The sequence below is a fragment of the Oncorhynchus nerka genome, linkage group LG13, assembly GCF_034236695.1.
Source record: "Oncorhynchus nerka isolate Pitt River linkage group LG13, Oner_Uvic_2.0, whole genome shotgun sequence".
Lineage (NCBI taxonomy): Eukaryota > Metazoa > Chordata > Actinopteri > Salmoniformes > Salmonidae > Oncorhynchus > Oncorhynchus nerka.
In genome coordinates, this window is record NC_088408.1 from 70824464 (window position 1) to 70847428 (window position 22965).

At 45.2% G+C, this 22965-nt stretch overlaps 1 protein-coding gene across 1 annotated transcript in view; it reads left to right on the top strand.

Moving 5' to 3' along the window:
- Positions 1-22965, top strand: part of LOC115140030 (anthrax toxin receptor 1-like) — a 54225-nt gene that overhangs the window by 7905 nt on the left and 23355 nt on the right. Inside the window, exons 2-10 of the mRNA XM_029678037.2 lie at positions 11048-11119; positions 13353-13424; positions 14409-14490; positions 14657-14690; positions 14845-14924; positions 15710-15778; positions 15907-15987; positions 18453-18513; positions 19141-19239. Of these exons, the coding sequence (XP_029533897.1) occupies positions 11048-11119; positions 13353-13424; positions 14409-14490; positions 14657-14690; positions 14845-14924; positions 15710-15778; positions 15907-15987; positions 18453-18513; positions 19141-19239 (650 nt within the window). The remainder of the gene's footprint in view (positions 1-11047; positions 11120-13352; positions 13425-14408; positions 14491-14656; positions 14691-14844; positions 14925-15709; positions 15779-15906; positions 15988-18452; positions 18514-19140; positions 19240-22965) is intronic.

Here is a 22965-nt window from a genome sequence, read left to right on the forward strand (position 1 = left end):
AGCCATTATTTTGAACTGTCACCTCTGATTCTGCATTATATGTAGTATTTTATTTTTTATTAGGATCTCCATTCGTTGATGTGGAAGTGTTCCATGTGGTCATTCATGGGGTCTATGTAGTCATTCTCTGGCTGCTTTCCTCTACCTCTCTTTGATTGAACTGATATCCCTTTTTACCATAACTGTCCTTCTGTATTCTCTGTCTGATCATCACTCCTCTCTGTATCAACTCCTCTGTGTGTCTGCAGAACCCTTTCTCCATTAGGTCCAGATGTTCCAATGTTTCAGCCTTTTGGCTGCGCTGTCTGTGCTGGGACTCGTATCCTGGTAACAATGGATAAAGAGGTGTTTTGAGATGCTCCGAGAGGGAGAAAGAAGAGGACAGTGAAATAAGAGGATGGGAGTAAAGACAGGAATTAAAAGAATGACACACAGAAAGAAAGACAAAGTCATATGGCCGGTCAACCTTCAATGCCATACAACACTCCTTCCGTGGCCTCCAACTGCTCTTAAATGCTAGTAAAACCAAACGCATGCTTTTCAACCGTTCGCTGCCTGCACCCGCACGCCTGACCAGCATCACCACCCTGGATGGTTCCGACCTTGAATATGTGGACATCTATAAGTACCTAGGTGTCTGGCTAGACTGTAAACTCTCCTTCCAGACTCATATCAAACATCTCCAATCGAAAATCAAATCTAGAGTCGGCTTTCTATTCCGCAACAAAGCCTCCTTCACTCACGCCACCAAACTTACCCAAGTAAAACTGACTATCCTACCGATCCTCGACTTCGGCGATGTCATCTACAAAATTGCTTCCAACACTCTACTCAGCAAACTGGATGCAGTTTATCACAGTGCCATCCGTTTTGTCACTAAAGCACCTTATACCACCCACCAGTGCGACTTGTATGCTCTAGTCGGCTGGCCCTCGCTACATATTCGTCGCCAGACCCACTGGCTCCAGGTCATCTACAAGTCCATGCTAGGTAAAGCTCCGCCTTATCTCAGTTCACTGGTCACGATGGCAACACCCATCCGTAGCACGCGCTCCAGCAGGTGTATCTCACTGATCATCCCTAAAGCCAACACCTAATTTGGCCGCCTTTCGTTCCCGTTCTCTGCTGCCTGTGACTGGAACGAATTGCAAAAATCGCTGAAGTTGGAGACTTTTATCTCCCTCACCAACTTCAAACATCTGCTATCTGAGCAGCTAACCGATCACTGCAGCTGTACATAGTCTATTGGTAAATAGCCCACCCATTTTCACCTACCTCATCCCTATACTGTTTTTATTTATTTACTTTTCTGCTCTTTTGCACACCAATATCTCTACCTGTACATGACCATCTGATCATTTTACATTACATTTAAGTCATTTAGCAGACGCTCTTATCCAGAGCGACTTACAAATTGGTGCTTTCACCTTATGACATCCAGTGGAACAGCCACTTTACAATAGTGCATCTAGGTCTTTTAAGGGGGGGGTGAGAAGGATTACTTTATCCTATCCTAGGTATTCCTTAAAGAGGTGGGGTTTCAGGTGTCTCCGGAAGGTGGTGATTGACTCCGCTGTCCTGGCGTCGTGAGGGAGTTTGTTCCACCATTGGGGGGCCAGAGCAGCGAACAGTTTTGACTGGGCTGAGCGGGAACTGTACTTCCTCAGTGGTAGGGAGGCGAGCAGGCCAGAGGTGGATGAACGCAGTGCCCTTGTTTGGGTGTAGGGCATGATCAGAGCCTGGAGGTACTGAGGTGCCGTTCCCCTCACAGCTCCGTAGGCAAGCACCATGGTCTTGTAGCGGATGCGAGCTTCAACTGGAAGCCAGTGGAGAGAGCGGAGGAGCGGGGTGACGTGAGAGAACTTGGGAAGGTTGAACACCAGACGGGCTGCGGCGTTCTGGATGAGTTGTAGGGGTTTAATGGCACAGGCAGGAGCCCAGCCAACAGCGAGTTGCAGTAATCCAGACGGGAGATGACAAGTGCCTGGATTAGGACCTGCGCCGCTTCCTGTGTGAGGCAGGGTCGTACTCTGCGGATGTTGTAGAGCATGAACCTACAGGAACGGGCCACCGCCTTGATGTTATTTGAGAACGACAGGGTGTTGTCCAGGATCACGCCAAGGTTCTTAGCGCTCTGGGAGGAGGACACAATGGAGTTGTCAACCGTGATGGCGAGATCATGGAACGGGCAGTCCTTCCCGGGAGGAAGAGCAGCTCCGTCTTGCCGAGGTTCAGCTTGAGGTGATGATCCGTCATCCACACTGATATGTCTGCCAGACATGCAGAGATGCGATTCGCCACCTGGTCGTCAGAAGGGGGAAAGGAGAAGATTAATTGTGTGTCGTCTGCATAGCAATGATAGGAGAGACCATGTGAGGTTATGACAGAGCCAAGTGACTTGGTGTATAGCGAGAATAGGAGAGGGCCTAGAACAGAGCCCTGGGGGACACCAGTGGTGAGAGCACGTGGTGAGGAGACTGATTCTCGCCATGCCACCTGGTAGGAGCGACCTGTCAGGTAGGACGCAATCCAAGCGTGGGCCGCGCCGGAGATGCCCAACTCGGAGAGGGTGGAGAGGAGGATCTGATGGTTCACAGTATCGAAGGCAGCCGATAGGTCTAGAAGGATGAGAGGAGAGAGAGTTAGCTTTAGCAGTGCGGAGCGCCTCCGTGATACAGAGAAGAGCAGTCTCAGTTGAATGACTAGTCTTGAAACCTGACTGATTTGGATCAAGAAGGTCATTCTGAGAAAGATAGCGGGAGAGCTGGCCAAGGACGGCACGTTCAAGAGTTTTGGAGAGAAAAGAAAGAAGGGATACTGGTCTAGTTGTTGACATCGGAGGGATCGAGTGTAGGTTTTTTCAGAAGGGGTGCAACTCTCGCTCTCTTGAAGACGGGAGGGACGTAGCCAGCGGTCAGGGATGAGTTGATGAGCGAGGTGAGGTAAGGGAGAAGGTCACCGGAGATGGTCTGGAGAAGAGAGGAGGGGATAGGGTCAAGCGGGCAGGTTGTTGGGCGGCCGGCCGTCACAAGACGCGAGATGTCATCTGGAGAGAGAGGGGAGAAAGAGGTCAGAGCACAGGGTAGGGCAGTGTGAGCAGAACCAGCGGTGTCGTTTGACTTAGCAAACGAGGATCGGATGTCGTCGATCTTCTTTTCAAAATGGTTGACAAAGTCATCTGCAGAGAGGGGAGGGGGGGGGGAGGGGGGGAGGATTCAAGAGGGAGGAGAAGGTGGCAAAGAGCTTCCTAGGGTTAGAGGCAGATGCTTGGAATTTAGAGTGGTAGAAAGTGGCTTTAGCAGCAGAGACAGAGGAGGAAAATGTAGAGAGGAGGGAGTGAAAGGATGCCAGGTCCGCAGGGAGGCGGAGTTTTCCTCCATTTCCGCTCGGCTGCCCGGAGCCCTGTTCTGTGAGCTCGCAATGAGTCGTCGAGCCACGGAGCGGGAGGGGAGGACCGAGCCGGCCTGGAGGATAGGGGACATAGAGAGTCAAAGGATGCAGAAAGGGAGGAGAGGAGGGTTGAGGAGGCAGAATCAGGAGATAGGTTGGAGAAGGTTTGAGCAGAGGGAAGAGATGATAGGATGGAAGAGGAGAGAGTAGCGGGGGAGAGAGAGCGAAGGTTGGGACGGCGCGATACCATCCGAGTAGGGGCAGTGTGGGAAGTGTTGGATGAGAGCGAGAGGGAAAAGGATACAAGGTAGTGGTCGGAGACTTGGAGGGGAGTTGCAATGAGGTTAGTGGAGGAACAGCATCTAGTAAAGATGAGGTCGAGCGTATTGCCTGCCTTGTGAGTAGGGGGGAAGGTGAGAGGGTGAGGTCAAAAGAGGAGAGGAGTGGAAAGAAGGAGGCAGAGAGGAATGAGTCAAAGGTAGACGTGGGGAGGTTAAAGTCGCCCAGAACTGTGAGAGGTGAGCCGTCCTCAGGAAAGGAGCTTATCAAGGCATCAAGCTCATTGATGAACTCTCCGAGGGAACCTGGAGGGCGATAAATGATAAGGATGTTAAGCTTGAAAGGGCTGGTAACTGTGACAGCATGGAATTCAAAGGAGGCGATAGACAGATGGGTAAGGGGAGAAAGAGAGAATGACCACTTGGGAGAGATGAGGATCCCGGTGCCACCACCCCGCTGACCAGAAGCTCTCGGGGTGTGCAAGAGCACGTGGGCGGACGAAGAGAGAGCAGTAGGAGTAGCGGTGTTGTCTGTGGTGATCCATGTTTCCGTCAGAGCCAAGAAGTCGAGGGACTGGAGGGAGGCATAGGCTGAGATGAACTCTGCCTTGTTGGCCGCAGATCGGCAGTTCCAGAGGCTACCGGAGACCTGGAACTCCACGTGGGTCGTGCGCGCTGGGACCACCAGATTAGGGTGGCCGCGGCCATGCGGTGTGGAGCGTTTGTATGGTCTGTGCAGAGATTAGAGAACAGGGATAGACAGACACATAGTTGACAGGCTAGAGAAGAGGCTATGCTAATGCAGAGGAGATTGGAATGACAAGTGGACTACACGTCTCGAATGTTCAGAAAGTTAAGCTTACGTAGCAAGAATCTAATTGACTAAAATGATTAAAATGATACAGTACTGCTGAGGTAGGCTAGCTGCGTTGTTGACACTACCCTAATCAAGTCGTTCCGTTGAGTGTGAAGTTTCTACAATGCTGCTTTTCGGGGGCTAGCTGGCTAGCTAGCAGTGTTGGTTACGTTACGTTGCGTTAGGAGAACGACAATAGCTGGCTAGCTAACCTAGAAAATCGCTCTAGACTACACAATTATCTTTGAAACAAAGACGGCTATGTAGCTAGCTATGTAGCTAGCTACGATCAAACAAATCACACCGTTGGGACTGTAATGAAATGAAATGAAAATGTGATACTACCTGTGGAGCGAAGCGGAATGCGACCGGAATGCGAAAGTTCTATTCAGTAGACGTTGGCTGGCTATTGGCTAGCTAGGAGTGTCTCCTACGTTAAGGACGACAAAATAGCTGACTAGCTAACCTCAGTAAATTAAGATAATCACTCTAAGACTACACACTCTAACTACACAATTATCTTGGATACGAAGACAGCAAAGACAACTATGTAGCTAGCTAATACTACACTAATCAAGTCGTTCAGTTGAGTGTGATAGTTACTACAGTGCTACGGTAGCCGGTGAACGTATGCTAGCTGGCTAGCTGCTAGGCAGATAGGAGGACGACGAAATACGATAATAACGCAATTATCACTCTAAGACTCCACACTCTAAACTACACAATTATCTTGGATACGAAGACAGCAAAGACAACTATGTAGCTAGCTAACACTACACTAATCAAGTCGTTCAGTTGAGTGTGATAGTTACTACAGTGCTACGGTAGACGGTGAACGTGTTGGGCAGATAGGAGGACGACGAAATACGATAATTACGCAATTATCTTTGATACAACGACGACTATGTAGCTAGCTAAGAAGAAATTGCTAAGATTAGACAAATCAGACCGTTGTACTATAATGAAATGTAATGAAATGTAATGAAAAAGTTATACAACCTGCAGACCGAAGCGCGGATGCGACCGGCTCGCTCCAACCCGGAAGACTCGCTTGATCATTTATCACTCCAGTGTTAATCTGCAAAATTGTAATTATTCGCCTACCTCCTCATGCCTTTTGCACACAATGTATATAGACTCCCCTTTTTTTCTACTGTGTTATTGACTTGTTAATTGTTTACTCCATGTGTAACTCTGTGTTGTCTGTTCACACTGCTATGCTTTATCTTGGCGAGGTCGCAGTTGCAAATGAGAACTTGTTCTCAACTAGCCTACCTGGTTAAATAAAGGTGAAATAAAAAATAAAAAAATAAAAACCTACTGTCAACAACATTTAATTGTAAGAAACCATTATCAAGGTTAGAGTTCAGTGATTTTTGAACTGTTGAAAAGTGACAGCCCAAGTATGAATACCGTACAGTACATACACTCATGAGTAAAAAAAAAATGTTTTGAGCAAAATAGTGTTTAAAAATATATAATTTTTTAGACACAACTGAAAACTTCAAGGAGTATGGCATTCAATGAGTTGGTATGATGGGTAGTTGTGATGTCATTGGCCTCCCCCTCCATTGAGGAGCAAAAGAGGACAGACCCACCCCCCTACTTGTGATGTCATGACTTACCTGGACCACCTATTGAGATGTGCCTTTTGTTAACTAAATCAGGTGTTAAATGAGGTGAGAAGGAGACTGGAGTGAGTTAACAAAACATAATCATCAAATAAGGACAAGGAGATTTAAACCACAAAAATCTGTAATGAATCGGTCAGCTATGCATACGTAGTGATGTTGAGTACGGTCCTACAGCCCCATTAGACTGGCCTAATTCAAATACATAACTCAGGCATAATGACTGATAATTTACCTGACTCTAGTAACACATAATGGCTGATCATTTACTTGACTCCAATAAGACGGAGATCATTACTGGGGCTGCATTATAAACACATTGACAGTAATCTGAGAAGAAGGATTTCACTGATCTGCATCAGCATGAGATCATTGGTGCAGTCCAAAGATGGCAACTATCTAATCAATCAGAGTTATAGGCTACGTTGTTGCTTTCCAACCAAGGTGTTTGCGTGTTCTAATAGAATGGGTGCTTCCGAAGCAATACCCTCATTTTCGGGAAAGAAGAGGCATACAGGAGTGTTGCCACAGTACACACCGGCAGGGAAAGACTACATTCAGCCAAGATTAATATATCGTCGAACTGTAATGGTTGGATGGGATAAAAAAAAAATGTATTTCACCTTTATTTAACCAGGTAGGCCAGTTGAGAACAAGTTCTCATTTACAACTGCGACCTGGCCAAGATAAAGCAAAGCAGTGCGACACAAACAACAACACAGAGTTACATATGGAATAAACAAACGTACAGTCAATAACACAATAGGAATCTATATACAGTGTGTGCAAATGAGGTGAGATTAGGGAGGTAAGGCAATAAATAGGCCGTAGTGGCGAAGTAATTACAATTTAGCAATTAAACACTGGAGTGATAAATGTGCAGAAGATGAATGTGCAGGTAGAGATACTGGGGTGCAAAGGAGCAAAAATAAATAACAATATGGGGATGAGGTTGTTGGATGGGCTAATTACAGATTATATACAGGTGCAGTGATCTGTGAGTTGCTCTGACAGCTGATGCTTAAAGTTAGTGAGGGAGTCTCCAGCTTCAGTGATTATTTTTTTAAATATATATTTTAAATTAGTTCCAGTCATTGGCAGCAGAGAACTGGAAGGAAAGGCGGTCAAAGGAGGAATTGGCTTTGGGGGTGACCAGTTAAATATACCTGCTGGAGCGCGTGCTGCTATGGTGACCAGTGAGCTGAGATAAGGCAGGTCTTTACCTAGCAAAGACTTATAGATGAGGTGGAGCCAGTGGGTTTGGCGATGAAAATGAAGTGAGGGCCAGCCAACGAGAGCATACAGGTCACAGTGGTGGGTAGTAAATGGGGCTTTGGTGACAAAACGTATGGCACTGTGATAGACTGCATCCAATTTGCTGAGTAGAGTGTTGGAGGCTATTTTGTAAATGACATCGCTGAAGTCAAGGATCGGTAGGATACCAGGGTATGTTTGGCAGCATGAGTGAAGGATGCTTTGTTGCAAAATGGGAAGCCAATTCTAGATTTCATTTTGGATTGGAGATGCTTAATGTGAGTCTGGAATGAGAGTTTACAGTCTAACCAGACACCCAGGTATTTGTAATTGTCCACATATTCTAAGTCAGAACCATCCAGAGCAGTGATGCTGGACGGGCGGGCAGGTGCGGGCAGTGATTGGTTGAAGAGCATGCATTTAGTTTTACTTGCATTAATGAGCATTTGGAGGCCACGGAAGGAGAGGAGGTTAGTTAACAGTGTCCAAAGACGGGCATGAAGTATAAAGAATGGTGTCGTCTGCGTAGAGGTAGATCAGAGAATCACTAGCAGCAAGAGCGACATCATTGATGTACTGTATACAGAGAAAAGAGTCGGCCCGAGGATTGAACCCTGTGGCACCCCCATAGAGACAGCCAGAGGTCCGGACAACAGGCCCTCCGATTTGACACACTGAACTCTGTCTGCAAAGTAGTTGGTGAACCAGGCGAGGCAATAATTTGAGAAACCAAGGCTGTCGAGTCTGCCGATAAGAATGTGGTGATTGACAGAGTCGAAAGCCTTGGCCAGGTCGATTGAATACGGCTGCACAGTATTGTCTTTTATCAATGGCGGTTATGATATCGTTTAGGACCTTGAGCGTGGCTGAGGTGCACCCATGACCAGCTCGGAAACCAGATTGCATAGCGGAGAAGGTACGGTGGGATTTGAAATGGTCGGTGATCTGTTTGTTAACTTGGCTTTCGAAGACTTTAGAAAGGCAGGGTAGAATAGATATAGGTCTGTAACAGTTTGGGTTTAGAGTGTCGCCCCCCTTTGAAGAGTGGTAAGCTGCCGCAGTCATCTTTGGGGATCTCAGACGATAGGGAAGAGGTTGAACAGGCTAGTAATAGGAGTTGCAACAATTGCGGCGGATAATTTTAGAAAGAGAGGGTCCAGATTGTCTAGCCAAGCTAATTTGTAGGGGTCCAGATTTTGCAACTCTTTCAGAACATCAGCTATCTAGATTTGGGTGAAGGAGAAATTGGGGAAGTTTGTGCAAGTTGCTGTGGGGGTGCAGGGCTGTTGACTGGGGTGGAAAGGTGGAAAGAATGGTCAGCCGTAGAGAAATGGTTATTGAAATTCTCAATTATCGTGGATTCATCGGTGGTGACAGTGTTTCCTAGCCCCAGTGCAGTGGGCAGCTGGGAGTAGGTGCTGTTATTCTCCATGGACTTTACATTGTCCCAGAAACTTTTGGAGTTTGTGCTACAGGATGCAAATTTGAAAAAGCTGTCATTTGTTTCCTAACTGCCTCTGTATATTAGTTCCTAACTTCCCTGAGAAGTTGCATATCGCGGGGGCTATTCGATGCTAATGCAGTACACCACAGGATGTTTTTGTGCTGGTCAAGGGCATTCAGGTCTGGAGTGAACCAAGGGCTAAATCTGTTCCTGGTTCCACATTTTTTGAATGGGGCATGCTTATTTAAGATGGTGAGGAAAGCACTTTTAAAGAATAACCAGGCATCCTTTACTGACGGAATGAGGTCAATATCCTTCCAGGATACCAGGTCGATTAGAAAGGCCTGCTCGCAGAAGTGTTTTTAGGGAGGGTTTGACAGTAATGAGGGCTGGTCGTTTGACCGCAGACCCATTACGGACGCAGGCATTGAGGCAGTGATTGCTGGGATCCTGTTTGAAGACAGCAGAGGTGTATTTAGAGGGCAGGTTGGTCAGGATGTTATCTATGAGGGTGCTCGTGTTTACAGATTTGGGGTTGTATCTGGTGGGTTCATTGATCATTTGTGTGAGATTTGAGGGCATCTAGCTCAGATTGTAGGACGGCCGGGGTAACCTGTTGCGACGAGCAATCCCGTATCCGGGAGCGTAATTATAGCCTCAAGCTCATTACCATAACGCAACGTTAACTATTCATGGAAATCGCAAATGAAATGAAATAAATATATTGGCTCACAAGTTTAGCCTTTTGTTAACAACACTGTCATCTCAGATTTTCAAAAAATGCTTTTCAACCATAGCTACACAAGTATTTGTGTAAGAGTATTGATAGCTAGCATAGCATTAAGTCTAGCATTCAGCAGGCAACATTTTCACAAAAACAAGAAAAGCATTCAAATAAAATCATTTACCTTTGCAGAACATCGGATGTTTTCAATGAGGAGACTCTCAGTTAGATAGCAAATGTTCAGTTTTTCCAAAAATATTATTTGTGCAGGAGAAATCGCTCCGTTTTGTTCATCACGTTTGGCTAAGAAAAAACCCCGAAAATTCAGTCATTACAACGCGAGTATTTTTCCAAATTAACTCGATAATATCGACAGAAACATGGCAAACATTGTTTAGAATCAATCCTCAAGGTGTTTTTCACATATCTATTCGATGAAAAATCAGTAGTGGCAGTTTGGTTTCTCCTCTGTTCAAAATGGAAAAATGCACGCACCTGGAGATTACGCAATAGTTTCGACGGAGGACACCGAGCGGACACCTGGTAAATGTAGTCTCTTATGGTCAATTTTCCAATGATATGTCTACAAATACGTCACAATGCTGCAAACACCTTGGGGAAACGACAGAAAGTGTAGGCTCATTCCTTGCGCATTCACAGCCATATAAGGAGACATTGGAACACAGCGCATTCAAAATCTGGCTCACTTCCTGTATGAAATTTCATCTTGGTTTCGCCTGTAGAATTAGTTTTGTGGCACTCATAGACAATATCTTTGCAGTTTTGGAAACGTTAGAGTGTTTTCATTCCAAAGCTGTCAATTATATGCATAGTCGAGCATCTTTTCGTGACAAAATATCTTGTTTAAAACGGGAACGTTTTTCATCCAAAAATGAAATACTGCCCCCAGAGGTTCAAGAGGTTAAGTATAGGATACAGCGTGATGTGCAGAAGAAGTAGCACAAAGTCAAGTAAAAAGTATTGAGTGCAAAAAAAAAAGATTGTAGAAAGGTGTGCATCTATTACCTGGCGGCATCTAGCCTAGCGGTTAATACCGTTCGGCCAGTAACCAAAAGGTTACTGGTTTGAATCCCAGAGCCGGCAAGGTGGATAAAATCTGTCGTTCTGCCCTTGAGCATGGCAGTTAACCCCCAAAAACAACTGCTCCATCGGCGCCGACGATGCAGACTTCAATTTAAGGCAGACACCTTTCAGTTTAATGCATTCAGTAGTGCAACTTACTAGGTATCCCCTTTCCCCTTTGTGTCAAACAGTCTTTTACTGTGCTATAGGATTCACATAATAGTGAACATTTTTAAAGCAGGTGCTACCTTTCTACAATACAGATAGATGCAGTACACATTGATTCCCCTGACTCTCGCCCCCCATCTGTCAGATAGTCCTTAACCTCTCAACTTCCTCCAGACTGTTTATACAAAACACTCATCAATATGTTATCTCTCTTTACAGATCTGGGAGTGTGCAGCACCACTGGATTGAAATCTATCACTTTGTGGAACATCTGGCTCATAAGTTCATAAGGTGAGAATAATTTGCAAAGACCCTGTAATGTAAAGTTATATAAATTCAATATTAACTAAACTTTCAACTGTTAACCGGCTGGCCATGCCTTCCTCCTGGCTACTCCAACCTCGGCCAACAGCTCCGCCCCCCCCCACCCGTTACTACTCGTCCAAGCCTCTCCAGGTTCTCCTTTACCCAAATCCGGATAGCAGATGTTCTGAAAGAGCTGCAAAACCTGGACCCGTACAAATCAGCTGGGCTTGACAATCTGGACCCTCTATTTCTGAAACTATCCGCCGCCAATGTCGCAACCCCTATTACCAGCCTGTTCAACCTCTCTTTCATATCGTCTGAGATCCCCAAGGATTGGAAAGCTGCCGCAGTCATCCCCCTCTTCAAAGGGGAGACACCCTGAACCCAAACTGTTACAGACCTATATCCATCCTGCCCTGCCTATCTAAGGTCTTCGAAAGCCAAGTCAACAAACAGGTCACTGACCATCTTGAATCCCACCGTACCTTCTCCGCTGTGCAATCTGGTTTCTGAGCCGGTCACGGGTGCACCTCAGCCACACTCAAGGTACTAAACGATATCATAACCGCCATTGATAAAAGACAGTACTGTGCAGCCGTCTTCATCGACCTGGCCAAGGCTTTCGACTCTGTCAATCACCATATTCTTATCGGCAGACTCGGTAGCCTCGGTTTTTCTAATGACTGCCTTGCCTGGTTCACCAACTACTTTGCAGACAGAGTTCAGTGTGTCAAATCGGAGGGCATGTTGTCCGGTCCTCTGGCAGTCTCTATGGGGGTGCCACAGGGTTCAATTCTCGGGCCGACTCTTTTCTCTGTATATATCAATGATGTTGCTCTTGCTGCGGGCGATTCCCTGATCCACCTCTACGCAGACGACACCATTCTGTTTACTTCCGGCCCTTCCTTGGACACTGTGCTATCTAACCGCCAAACAAGCTTCAACGCCATACCACTGCTCTTAAACGCTAGTAAAACCAAATGCATGCTTTTCAACCGTTCGCTGCCTGCACCCGCACGCCCGACTAGCATCACCACCCTGGATGGTTCCGACCTAGAATATGTGGACATCTATAAGTACCTAGGTGTCTGGCTAGACTGTAAACTCTCCTTCCAGACTTGTATCAACCATCTCCAATCTAAAATCAAATCTAGAGTCGGCTTTCTATTCCGCAACAAAGCCTCCTTCACTCACGCCGCCAAACTTACCCTAGTAAAACTGACTATCCTACCGATCCTCGACTTCGGCGACGTCATCTACAAAATAGCTTCCAATACTCTACTTAGCAAACTTGATGCAGTTTATCACAGTGCCATCCGTTTTGTTACTAAGGCACCTTATACCACCCACCACTGCGACCTGTATGCTCTAGTCGGCTGGCCCTCGCTACATATTCGTCACCAGACCCACTGGCTCCAGGTCATCTACAAGTCCATGCTAGGTAAAGCTCCGCCTTATCTCAGTTCACTGGTCACTATGTCAACACCCACCCGTAGCACGCGCTCCAGCAGGTGTATCTCACTGATCATCCCTAAAGCCAACACCTCATTTGGCCGTCTTTCGTTCCAGTTCTCTGCTGCCTGTGACTGGAACGAACTGCAAAAATCACTGAAGTTGGAGACTTTTATCTCCCTCACCAACTTCAAACATCTGCTATCTGAGCAGCTAACCGATCGCTGCAGCTGTACGTAGTCTATTGGTAAATAGCCCACCCAATTTACCTACCTCATCCCCATACTGTTTATATTTATTTACTTTTCTGCTCTTTTGCACACCAGTATCTCTACCTGTACATGACCATCTCTACCTGTACATGACCATCTGATTATTTATCACTCCAGTGTTAATCTGCAAAATTGTAATTATTCGCCTACCTCCTCATGCCTTTTGCACACAATGTATATAGACTCTCTTTTTTTCCTACTGAGTTATTGACTTGTTAATTGTTTACTCCATGTGTAACTCTGTGTTGTCTGTTCACACTGCTATGCTTTATCTTGGCTAGGTCGCAGTTGTAAATGAGAACTTGTTCTTAACTAGCCTGCCTGTCGCTGGCTACTAAAAATGTACTTTCTATGCCTGTTATATGTGGTTGTCCCACCTAGCTATCTACAGATGAATGCACTAACTGTAGTCGCTCTGGATAAGAGTGTCTGCTATATGACTAAAATGTACAGAAAGTTAATATACTGTATGAATGTTGTCAATTTCTCTCCAGTCCACAGCTGCGCATGTCCTTCATTGTGTTCTCCACTGAGGGTAGGATTTTGATGCGGCTCACAGAAGACAGGTGAGGGAACAATCTTTCTTTCTTAGGATTTGGGGTATTACCTCTCCACATGATGTCAGGTATTTTCTGATTCTGAACTGAGTTGATTATCAAGAATCCAGAGAAACATGCAGGATTGAAGGTTCATTGAATTAGAGACATAAGAATCACAGAGAACAATACCCTCACATTGAGTTTGACTGACAATGCTGTCAATTCTTTGTCAAACTGTAAGCTTCAGCATGTGGCTCACAATGTATTGCATGTCGCATATGGGTCTGATCTTTCCTTCGGTGCGTTGTCCACGCAGGCACTGAAACATTTTCAATGTTTACGGTCTTCCTGCTGTCTCATTTCACACAGGACTCATTTCCCCCACCATCTGCTAGACAATGTCCTGTGCCAATAGGACACTCTTAAAACCCGAAGCACACATAAAGCCCCTCACTACTCTCTGTAATCGAATACCACCTCAATAGAGAGATCATGATAGGTCTTTGTTTCTGTGCTTATTGTCTTTGTCACATCATATCTGTCTGTCAGCTTTTTTAGTTTAGGGGGAAGACTATGCGTTGTACAAGAAATCAGTCAAAAGGAAAATCTGTTAGATTTGAGGGCTCAACACAACTCACTTGTTGATGATTATGGGTGTGCATGCATGCAGTTCAATGCTGTACTCAATGTTTGAGTTTGACATTATGATTTGGTAGTAGGACGTCACACATTTATAATTTTATCACTATGACTCTTATATTAAAACCTAAAGCTACCTCTCATTTGAAGATCTAGGTCATTTAGTTGTAATAGCTTTTTAGCTGCACTTAGATCTATAAGACTGGGCACACTCTGGCTGAATCAACGTTGTTTCCACATTTCAATGAAATGACGTTGAACCGACTTGGAATAGATGTTGAATTGACATCTGTGCCCAGTGGAGGACTTTTGCAGGGTGAGGGGTGAGACATGATGAATATGAACTGCCCTTTTATCTGTTTGCTTGCTCAGGGAGCAGATTCGCAAAGGTCTGGAGGAGCTCCAGAAGGTACTTCCAGGTGGAGACACCTTTATGCACGAGGGCATCCAGAGGGTGAGCTGTCTGCTTTTAGCTGAGCTCTGAGCTGGAATCTATCTCCATTCTGGCTTAAGAACAAAGAACATGGTTTGGAGCCAAAATGGCACCTGTATCAGTATGGAAGAGTTACTGTATTCACAGGACCACTTTAGTTTCAATCCAATTCATCTTTTTTTTACAGGCCAGTGAGCAGATATATTATGGAAACTCAGAAGGTGTGTAGTTACATTTAATTTTTCAATTGTTTCCTGCTGGAAGTTGTGCATGATATATTAATTTCTCCTGTCTATCTGTTAGTCTGACATTATTATTTGGATAGCGCTGTGGCAGCAATTACATCCTAATCAAAGGTTTTCTGTCTGTTGATAGGATACCGTACTGCCAGTGTCATCATAGCTCTCACAGATGGAGAGTTGCATGAGGACCTCTTCTACTATGCTGAGAGAGAGGTAAACAGTAAATATAGCCAGAGGGAGAAAGACGAGCCCACAAATTGTAAACAAAAGCGGCACTCCTGTTGGCACAGATCAAACAGCAGCACCATATACATCACCTCAGTAGCACTTTGATCCATTATTTTCAGTGAAGGAAAAGGGGGGCCAACGTTTCTGTCAGATTTATGTCTCCCATCTGCCCATGAATAAAGAAGGCAGAGTCATTCACCACACATCTGCACAAGGAACCAATGGTTTAGTTGGGAGTGCAGGTGCAGCAGGCGTGCCAAGCTAGGGCTGTTTAATCAGTTCTGAGCACCCTTGGACACACTTGAGGAAGTGATGCAGATACGGTATCTTTCTCAGTAGCTTTCAAAATGTTGTGGGGAAATGCCACTTACCCTGAGCAGGGAGCCTCGGAGCAATAACTTGAAGCTTTATGCTGTCACTCATATTGAATAAAATTGTCAGCTCAGCTCTGAAGGGCCTTCTTTCAGATGCTCATGAAATGTAACATTTGAATCGTGAGCTCTATTGGCTCTAGCCACTCAAGTGTTTCCATCAGATTTTTAATTATTTTTAGAAACAATATTGAATGTCAGTCAACAAGAACGCAGTGCTGTGTGATCTCTTAAATATTACTCAAATCTATGGCTCAGAGTCACCACAGGTCCAGAGGAGCGATCTGGAGGGTTTTCTGTGGTTGTGTGTTGGTTCATGTTGTGCAATGCAGTGCTTAAATAGATTCCAGGTCTTGACAGTTTTTCTTGTTTTTGCTCTCCTCTGTGAATACCTGACAGGCCAACCGCTCGCGGAGTCTGGGTGCCTCCGTATACTGTGTGGGGGTGAAGGACTTCAATGAGACACAGGTGTGTTGACACGTCTTGCTTCTGTGTGCTCTGATTTGACATCTCACACGGTGTCCCAAACATAAGATGAAAAGGAGGTTGGTGGGTTTGTGATGAATGAACTGCATGAAACTTTTTTTCTTCCTCAGCTGGCAAAGATTGCTGATAGCAAGGACCATGTATTCCCAGTGAACGATGGCTTTGAAGCACTGCAGGGGGTCATTGATTCGGTAAGAGATCTGACTACCAACACAAGGAAAGCTAGAATAATTAAGCAATAAGGCCCGGGGGGGTGTGGTATATGGCCAAAATACCACAGCTAAGGGCTGTGCTTACGCACGACGCAACGCAGTTTGCTAGTACACAGCCCTTAGCTGTGGTATATTTGCCATACCGTGGGGCAAAAAAGTATTTAGTCAGCCACCAATTGTGCAAGTTCTCCCACTTAAAAAGACGAGAGGCCTGTAATTTTCATCATAGGTACACATCAACTATGACAGACAAAATGAGAGAGAAAAAATCCAGAAAATCTCATTGTAGGATTTTTTATGAATTTATTTGCAAATTATGGTGGAAAATAAGTATTTGGTCACCTACAAACAAGCAAGATTTCTGGCTCTCACAGACCTGTAACTTCTTCTTTAAGAGGCTCCTCTGTCCTCCACTTGTTACCTGTATTAATGGCACCTGTTTGAACTTGTTATCAGTATAAAAGACACCTGTCCACAACCTCAAACAGTCACACTCCAAACTCCACTATGGCCAAGACCAAAGAGCTGTCAAAGGACACCAGAAACAAAATTGTAGACCTGCACCAGGCTGGGAAGACTGAATCTGCAATAGGTAAGCAGCTTGGTTTGAAGAAATCAACTGTGGGAGCAATTATTAGGAAATGGAAGACATACAAGACCACTGATAATCTCCCTCGATCTGGGGCTCCACATAAGATCTCACCCTGTGGGGTCAAAATGATCACAAGAACGGTGAGCAAAAATCCCAGAACCACACGGGGGGACCTAGTGAATGACCTGCAGAGAGCTGGGACCAAAGTAACAAAGCCTACCATCAGTAACACACTACGCTGCCAGGGACTCAAATCCTGCAGTGCCAGACGTGTCCCCTTGCTTAAGCCAGTACATGTCCAGGCCCGTCTGAAGTTTGCTAGAGAGCATTTGGATGATCCAGAAGAAGATTGGGAGAATGTATATGGTCAGATGAAACCAAAATATAACTTTTTTGGTAAAAACTCAACTCGTCGTGTTTGGAGGACAAAGAATGCTGAGTTGCATCCAAAGAACACCATACCTACTGTGAAGCATGGGGGTGGAAACATCATGCTTTGGGGCTGTTTTTCTGCAAAGGGACCAGGACGACTGATCCGTGTAAAGGAAAGAATGAATGGGGCCATGTATCATGAGATTTTGAGTGAAACCCTCCTTCCATCAGCAAGGGCATTGAAGATGAAACGTGGCTGGGTCTTTCAGCATGACAATGATCCCAAACACACCGCCCGGGCAATGAAGGAGTGGCTTCGTAAGAAGCATTTCAAGGTCCTGGAGTGGCCTAGCCAGTCTCCAGATCTCATCATCAGATCTTCTCATTTGGTCTGTCATAGTTGAAGTGTACCTATGATGAAAATTACAGGCCTCTCATCTTTTTAAGTGGGAGAACTTGCACAATTGGTGGCTGACTAAGTACTTTTTTGCCCCACTGTATATCACAAACCCCTGAGGTGCTTTATTGCTATTCTAAACTGGCTACCAACGTAATTGGAGCAGTAAAAATAAATGTTTTGTCATACCCGTGGTATACGGTCTGATATACCACAGCTTTCAGCCAATCAGCATTCAGGGCTCAAACCACCCAGTTTATAACAGCATTTTTAATATGCACACTGGTGTTTGATAATTATACCTGTTCTAGGAGGTCAGAGGAAATGGTTCCACATGGAACTCATATCCTCACTGCAGAACATCTCTCTCAATCCATTAACACATTACTCAAATAGGAAACGAGGGAAAATAGGACAAATGAAAAATATAAACAGATATTCTGGCCATCAAAACTCACCAGGAACAACATTCCAGGAAAACATGCTGTGACTTCCCAGCTTTTGATCCAAGCTCTTACCAAATAGGATCAGTGAATGAATTCATTATATCTTCTAGCTTCCACCTCAAAGGAATGTACTTATATTGTTGTATCCACTCGGCCGATTGAAAAAGCGAACAGATGAAAGAAAAGGAGAGTCGTGGTGTAGAGGCCACTGTCATCCGGGCACTGAGTTTCTCTAGCAGAGATAGGGGACAGACCAGTTGACTGTCATCTGGATCCCATTAACAGCATGCTGAAAGCTCTTGGCTCAGAGTCGAGGAAGAAGGGTAGCATATTGTAAGTCAGTCTGATCTTCAGGAATACAACACATACTTTCCCTGGACAGTGGGGGTATAGAGAGAGATATACACCCAGAGCACAAGGACCGCGAGGAGCACAGAGATGAGAACAGGAGACATCAAGCAGATCATAGTATTGAGGTGCACTGGTACACACTGTTATATACAGTATAGGGATTATATTGTAAACCAATACTCTCAACAAATAAACACACAACCTTCTGTAACAAGTGTGAAATACTGTGAGAATGGTCCCCCCCCCCCTGTCTCCCTCCTTCTCACCTCTCACCTCCCTCCCCCAGATATTAAAGAAGTCCTGTATTGAGATCCTGGCGGCTGAGCCCTCCAGTATCTGTGCAGGAGGTAAGTTTATAGACCTCTGGCCCAACCCATTTATCCTCTCTGGTCTCTCAGGTCTTCACTAAATCATACATTTAAAGGCTCACAACAGGAAGAGAAGAAAAATCTACCTTGGCAGGGGCAGGAGCCTGGTGTGCAGTATATACAGTATCTCCTACACACAGTAGCAGCAACTTCATTTGTCATGAACGATTCAACCCAGGCCTGGTCTCAACTCCATTTAACTACTGTACTAAGGACACAAATCATAGCTGTCTTTTTCCGCTGTGTAATGCTGCTCAGTCATTGTCCATTCTACAGTCTTACAACCCACCACTTTCCCCACTGTAAAGATAAGTATTTACGCTTCATGTTTTCTGGGTTCTGTGGTATTGGTTCCAGAGAGCCACTATATATCCACATGTCTGAACAACTGCAGTTGAAGTCTCATTGACCGCAAGATCTCAATTATCCAGGCATCCAGAGAAATACTTTATTTTCAACAACTACTATGGTCAGGGCAGTTTGTTGGCAGAATGTAACCAGAGTGTGAGATGCTGAGATGATAGACTCAGATGTTAGCCTGAACAGCTACAGTATTACATGTGGTGGGACAAATTCAGTCACTGTGCTCCTCTCTTCTCCCTCCAGAAACGTTCCAGGTGGTGGTGAGAGGAAACGGCTTCCTCCATGCTCGGAATGTCCATAAGGTCCTGTGCAGTTTCCGAATCAACGACACACTCACCAAGAGTAAGTGGAATACGAACTGAAAGTAAATAGACAATGGTGCTCTTTTCTGTTTCAATGGCTTGTTCATAATGCGTACGTCATTTGCTAATCATGTAATAACAAACACAAAGACGCCATTCCTGCAGCTGCAAACTGCTCAGGAAATGTGTGACCAACGTGGTGAGTTACTGTATGAGTTGGACATGGTAAAAAGTCCATGTTTACCAATTTATGTCTCACAGTGCTTCCCAAAAGTGCTCTTCAGGAGTGCAGAGTCAGCAGAGGTTCTCTATGCCCAAACAAGTGCTCATGCCATTTGTTCCTGGTATTACTGGTTTGTGTCTTTTGAAAGGTACATTGTGCTTTAATGGCTTGGGACTGTGCCAGAGCCAGAAGATCAAGGGAAAACAGTGCCACACAGAAGTTAGTGAGGGGGAAAGTCCTAGAGGCACATCCAAGTTCCCCTGTGATCTTTAGAAGTGGCCTAATGGATGTGTGAGACCAGCCCCCTCTGATGCATGCCAACATGTAGCTGTGGGAGGCCATGCTCTAATAGAAAATAGCCAGCGCTGATGTATAAGCAAGTCTGGAGTCTGGGCCTGAAGGGAAGAGAAGAATATGATGCCTATGCTGGAAGAGGTTTTACCCTCTATGTCAGAACAGGGTCTGGAGAAAAGACACAGGCACCAAGTTGATGTCCGTTCTAAAGTAAGTTATTGGCCTTCATTCAGAAGGTCTGAATTGCAATGAAGGATTTCATCCTTGGAATTTGATAGCAGATCAAAGCGCAGTCTTCAGCGCCGTTCAATACTACGGTTGAATAACTTTTACAGTATGGTGCTGCTTAGCATGAATGACCTAGGGACTGCTAACACATTTCTCCTACTCTGAAATAGAGTGATGAAGAGACTGGTTTACGGTGACCCAGAATGTTAATTGTTTGTATGTAGTTAAACGCACAACTCCCCACAAACAAGCGGAAGACATGGAAACGATTTAGGAAAAAAGGATAGACAGCTGTGTACCAACTGTCCAGTAGAGCATGTTTAGCCCTAAACCGTTTAGTCATTTCAGACACAACAGGGGCCACCTATAAATCGCTATTGGATTATTGTTTCCTGTGGTTGAGTGTCATTGGTGTCATATGACTGATTCACCTTGCCCCATGGTGGGCTCTCCTGTAATCTGCAGAACCCCTAACCACCACAAACACCATCATAGCCTCTCCATAACCTACAAAAGTTTTGGGACCTCGTAGGAAAGGAGCAATGTGTAGCTACATGTGTTCAGCAGCTGAATGGATGTCTCCAGAAACCAGCAGGAGCAAATATAGGCCCTCTGAGCTTTGGCAGTGAAGACACGTCATGGGTATTCTTTCCTCTCGGTGACAATGTTGCCCTGATGGCTAGTGAGCAGCAGCATTGAGATATGTGAAGAATAAGAATCCACACCTAGTGACGTGATAAAAAGAGGTAGATTAGGAAAAAGTCATTTTATTGAGATTGCATAGTCCTCCAGAAATCTGTGTTGAATGACAGCAAGATTTATTTCGCAGCCACATTATGGTATTAGCTATGTCCAGTTGTTGTATTGTCCCAGTATTAGTTGAATAACATTTTGAGATCATCTCACTGAGAGGCTAATTACTGATCAGCACAGACTGTAATTTATTGAGTAAGATTAAACTGTGAGCATATCTACACTCAGCAGTAAAGCATGACCTTTTCTCATGTGCACAGAGTAAACCGTTTATTAAAGGGTCAGATGAAGCAAAGCTGTTGGCCAGTATCTAGATCCCTACACTCTCTTAGGGAAAAAAAGAGTTCCAAAAACATTCTTCAGCTGTCCCCATTGGAGAACCCTTTTTGATTCCAGGTAGAACCATTTTGGGTTCCATATAGAACCCTCTGTGGAAAGGGTTCTACAGTGCATTCGGAAAGTATTGACACCTTGACTTTTTCCACATTTTGTTACGTTACAGCCTCATTCTAAAATTTATTAAATTATTTATTTTTCTCATCAATCTACACACATTACCCCATAATGACAGTGAAAACATTTGTTAATTTTTATTTTATTTAGCACAAATAAGAAACAGAAATACCTTGTTTACATAAGTACTTGAAATTGAGCTCCGGTGCATCCTGTTTCCATTGATCATCCTTGATGTTTCTTCAACTTGATTGGAGTCCACCTGTGGTAAATTCAATTGATTGGACATTATTTGGAAAGGCACACACCTGTCTATATAAGGTCCCACAGTTGACAGTGCACGTCAGAGCAAAAACCAAGCCATGAGATCGAAGGAATAGTCCGTAGAGCTCCGAGACAGGATTATGTCGAGGCACAGATCTGGGGAGGGTACCAAAACATTTCTGCAGCATTGAAGGTCCCTAAGAACACAGTGGCCTCAATCATTCTTTAACAGAAGAAGTTTGGAACCACCAAAACGCCAGGCCAAACTGTGCAATCGGGGGAGAAGGGCCTTGGTCAGGGAGGTGACCAAGATCCTGATGGTCACTCTGACAGAGCTCCATAGTTCCTCTGTGGAGATGGGAGAACCTTCCAGAAGGACAACTATCTCTGGTGGAGTGCTGCAATCAGGTCTTTATGGTAGGGTGGCCAGATGGAAGCCACTCTTCAATAAAAGGCACATGACAGTTCACTTGAAGTTTGCCAAAAGGTACCTAAAGGACTCTCGGACAATGAGGAACAAGATTGAACTCTTTGGCCTGAATGCCTAGGGTTCTACCTGGAATCAAAAAGCATTTTTCAAAGGGTTCTCATATGGGAACAGCCGAAGAACCCTTTTAGGTTCTAGATATTTTGTAAGAGTGCATGGTGGAAACATGACCACTGCAGAGATTTGGGCACAGATCTGGGGAGGGTACCAAAACATTTCTGCAGCATTGAAGGTCCCTAAGAACACAGTGGCCTCAATCATTCTTTAACAGAAGAAGTTTGGAACCACCAAAACGCCAGGCCAAACTGTGCAATCGGGGGAGAAGGGCCTTGGTCAGGGAGGTGACCAAGATCCTGATGGTCACTCTGACAGAGCTCCATAGTTCCTCTGTGGAGATGGGAGAACCTTCCAGAAGGACAACTATCTCTGGTGGAGTGCTGCAATCAGGTCTTTATGGTAGGGTGGCCAGATGGAAGCCACTCTTCAATAAAAGGCACATGACAGTTCACTTGAAGTTTGCCAAAAGGTACCTAAAGGACTCTCGGACAATGAGGAACAAGATTGAACTCTTTGGCCTGAATGCCTAGGGTTCTACCTGGAATCAAAAAGCATTTTTCAAAGGGTTCTCATATGGGAACAGCCGAAGAACCCTTTTAGGTTCTAGATATTTTGTAAGAGTGCATGGTGGAAACATGACCACTGCAGAGATTTGGGCCCCGATAACCCTTCACCTGAGAGAATGACCAGAGAGTCCTTTGTAGTCAGCTAGCCAGTCAGCCAGTCAGCCAGTTAATCTGCCTGAAAAAAGGCTCTCAGCTCGGTCCCATTTGATAGTTTAAGTCCACGCAGAGTGTAAGGTGGGTGACTGCTCAGTTGAACTCTGAGTGGGATATCTGGCTGAGTTTGTGTTGGCTCTGAGCTTAGCTTGGCAGGCAGCAGTATTGATCTCCTGCTCCCCAATCCTCCCCTCCATCCTGCGGGGTGTTACAGGAGAGGAGCTGTCATCCGTTTGCTGTGGAGTGCTCATGTTCATTTCCTCAGTGCCGGGGTATGTTCAACCTGAG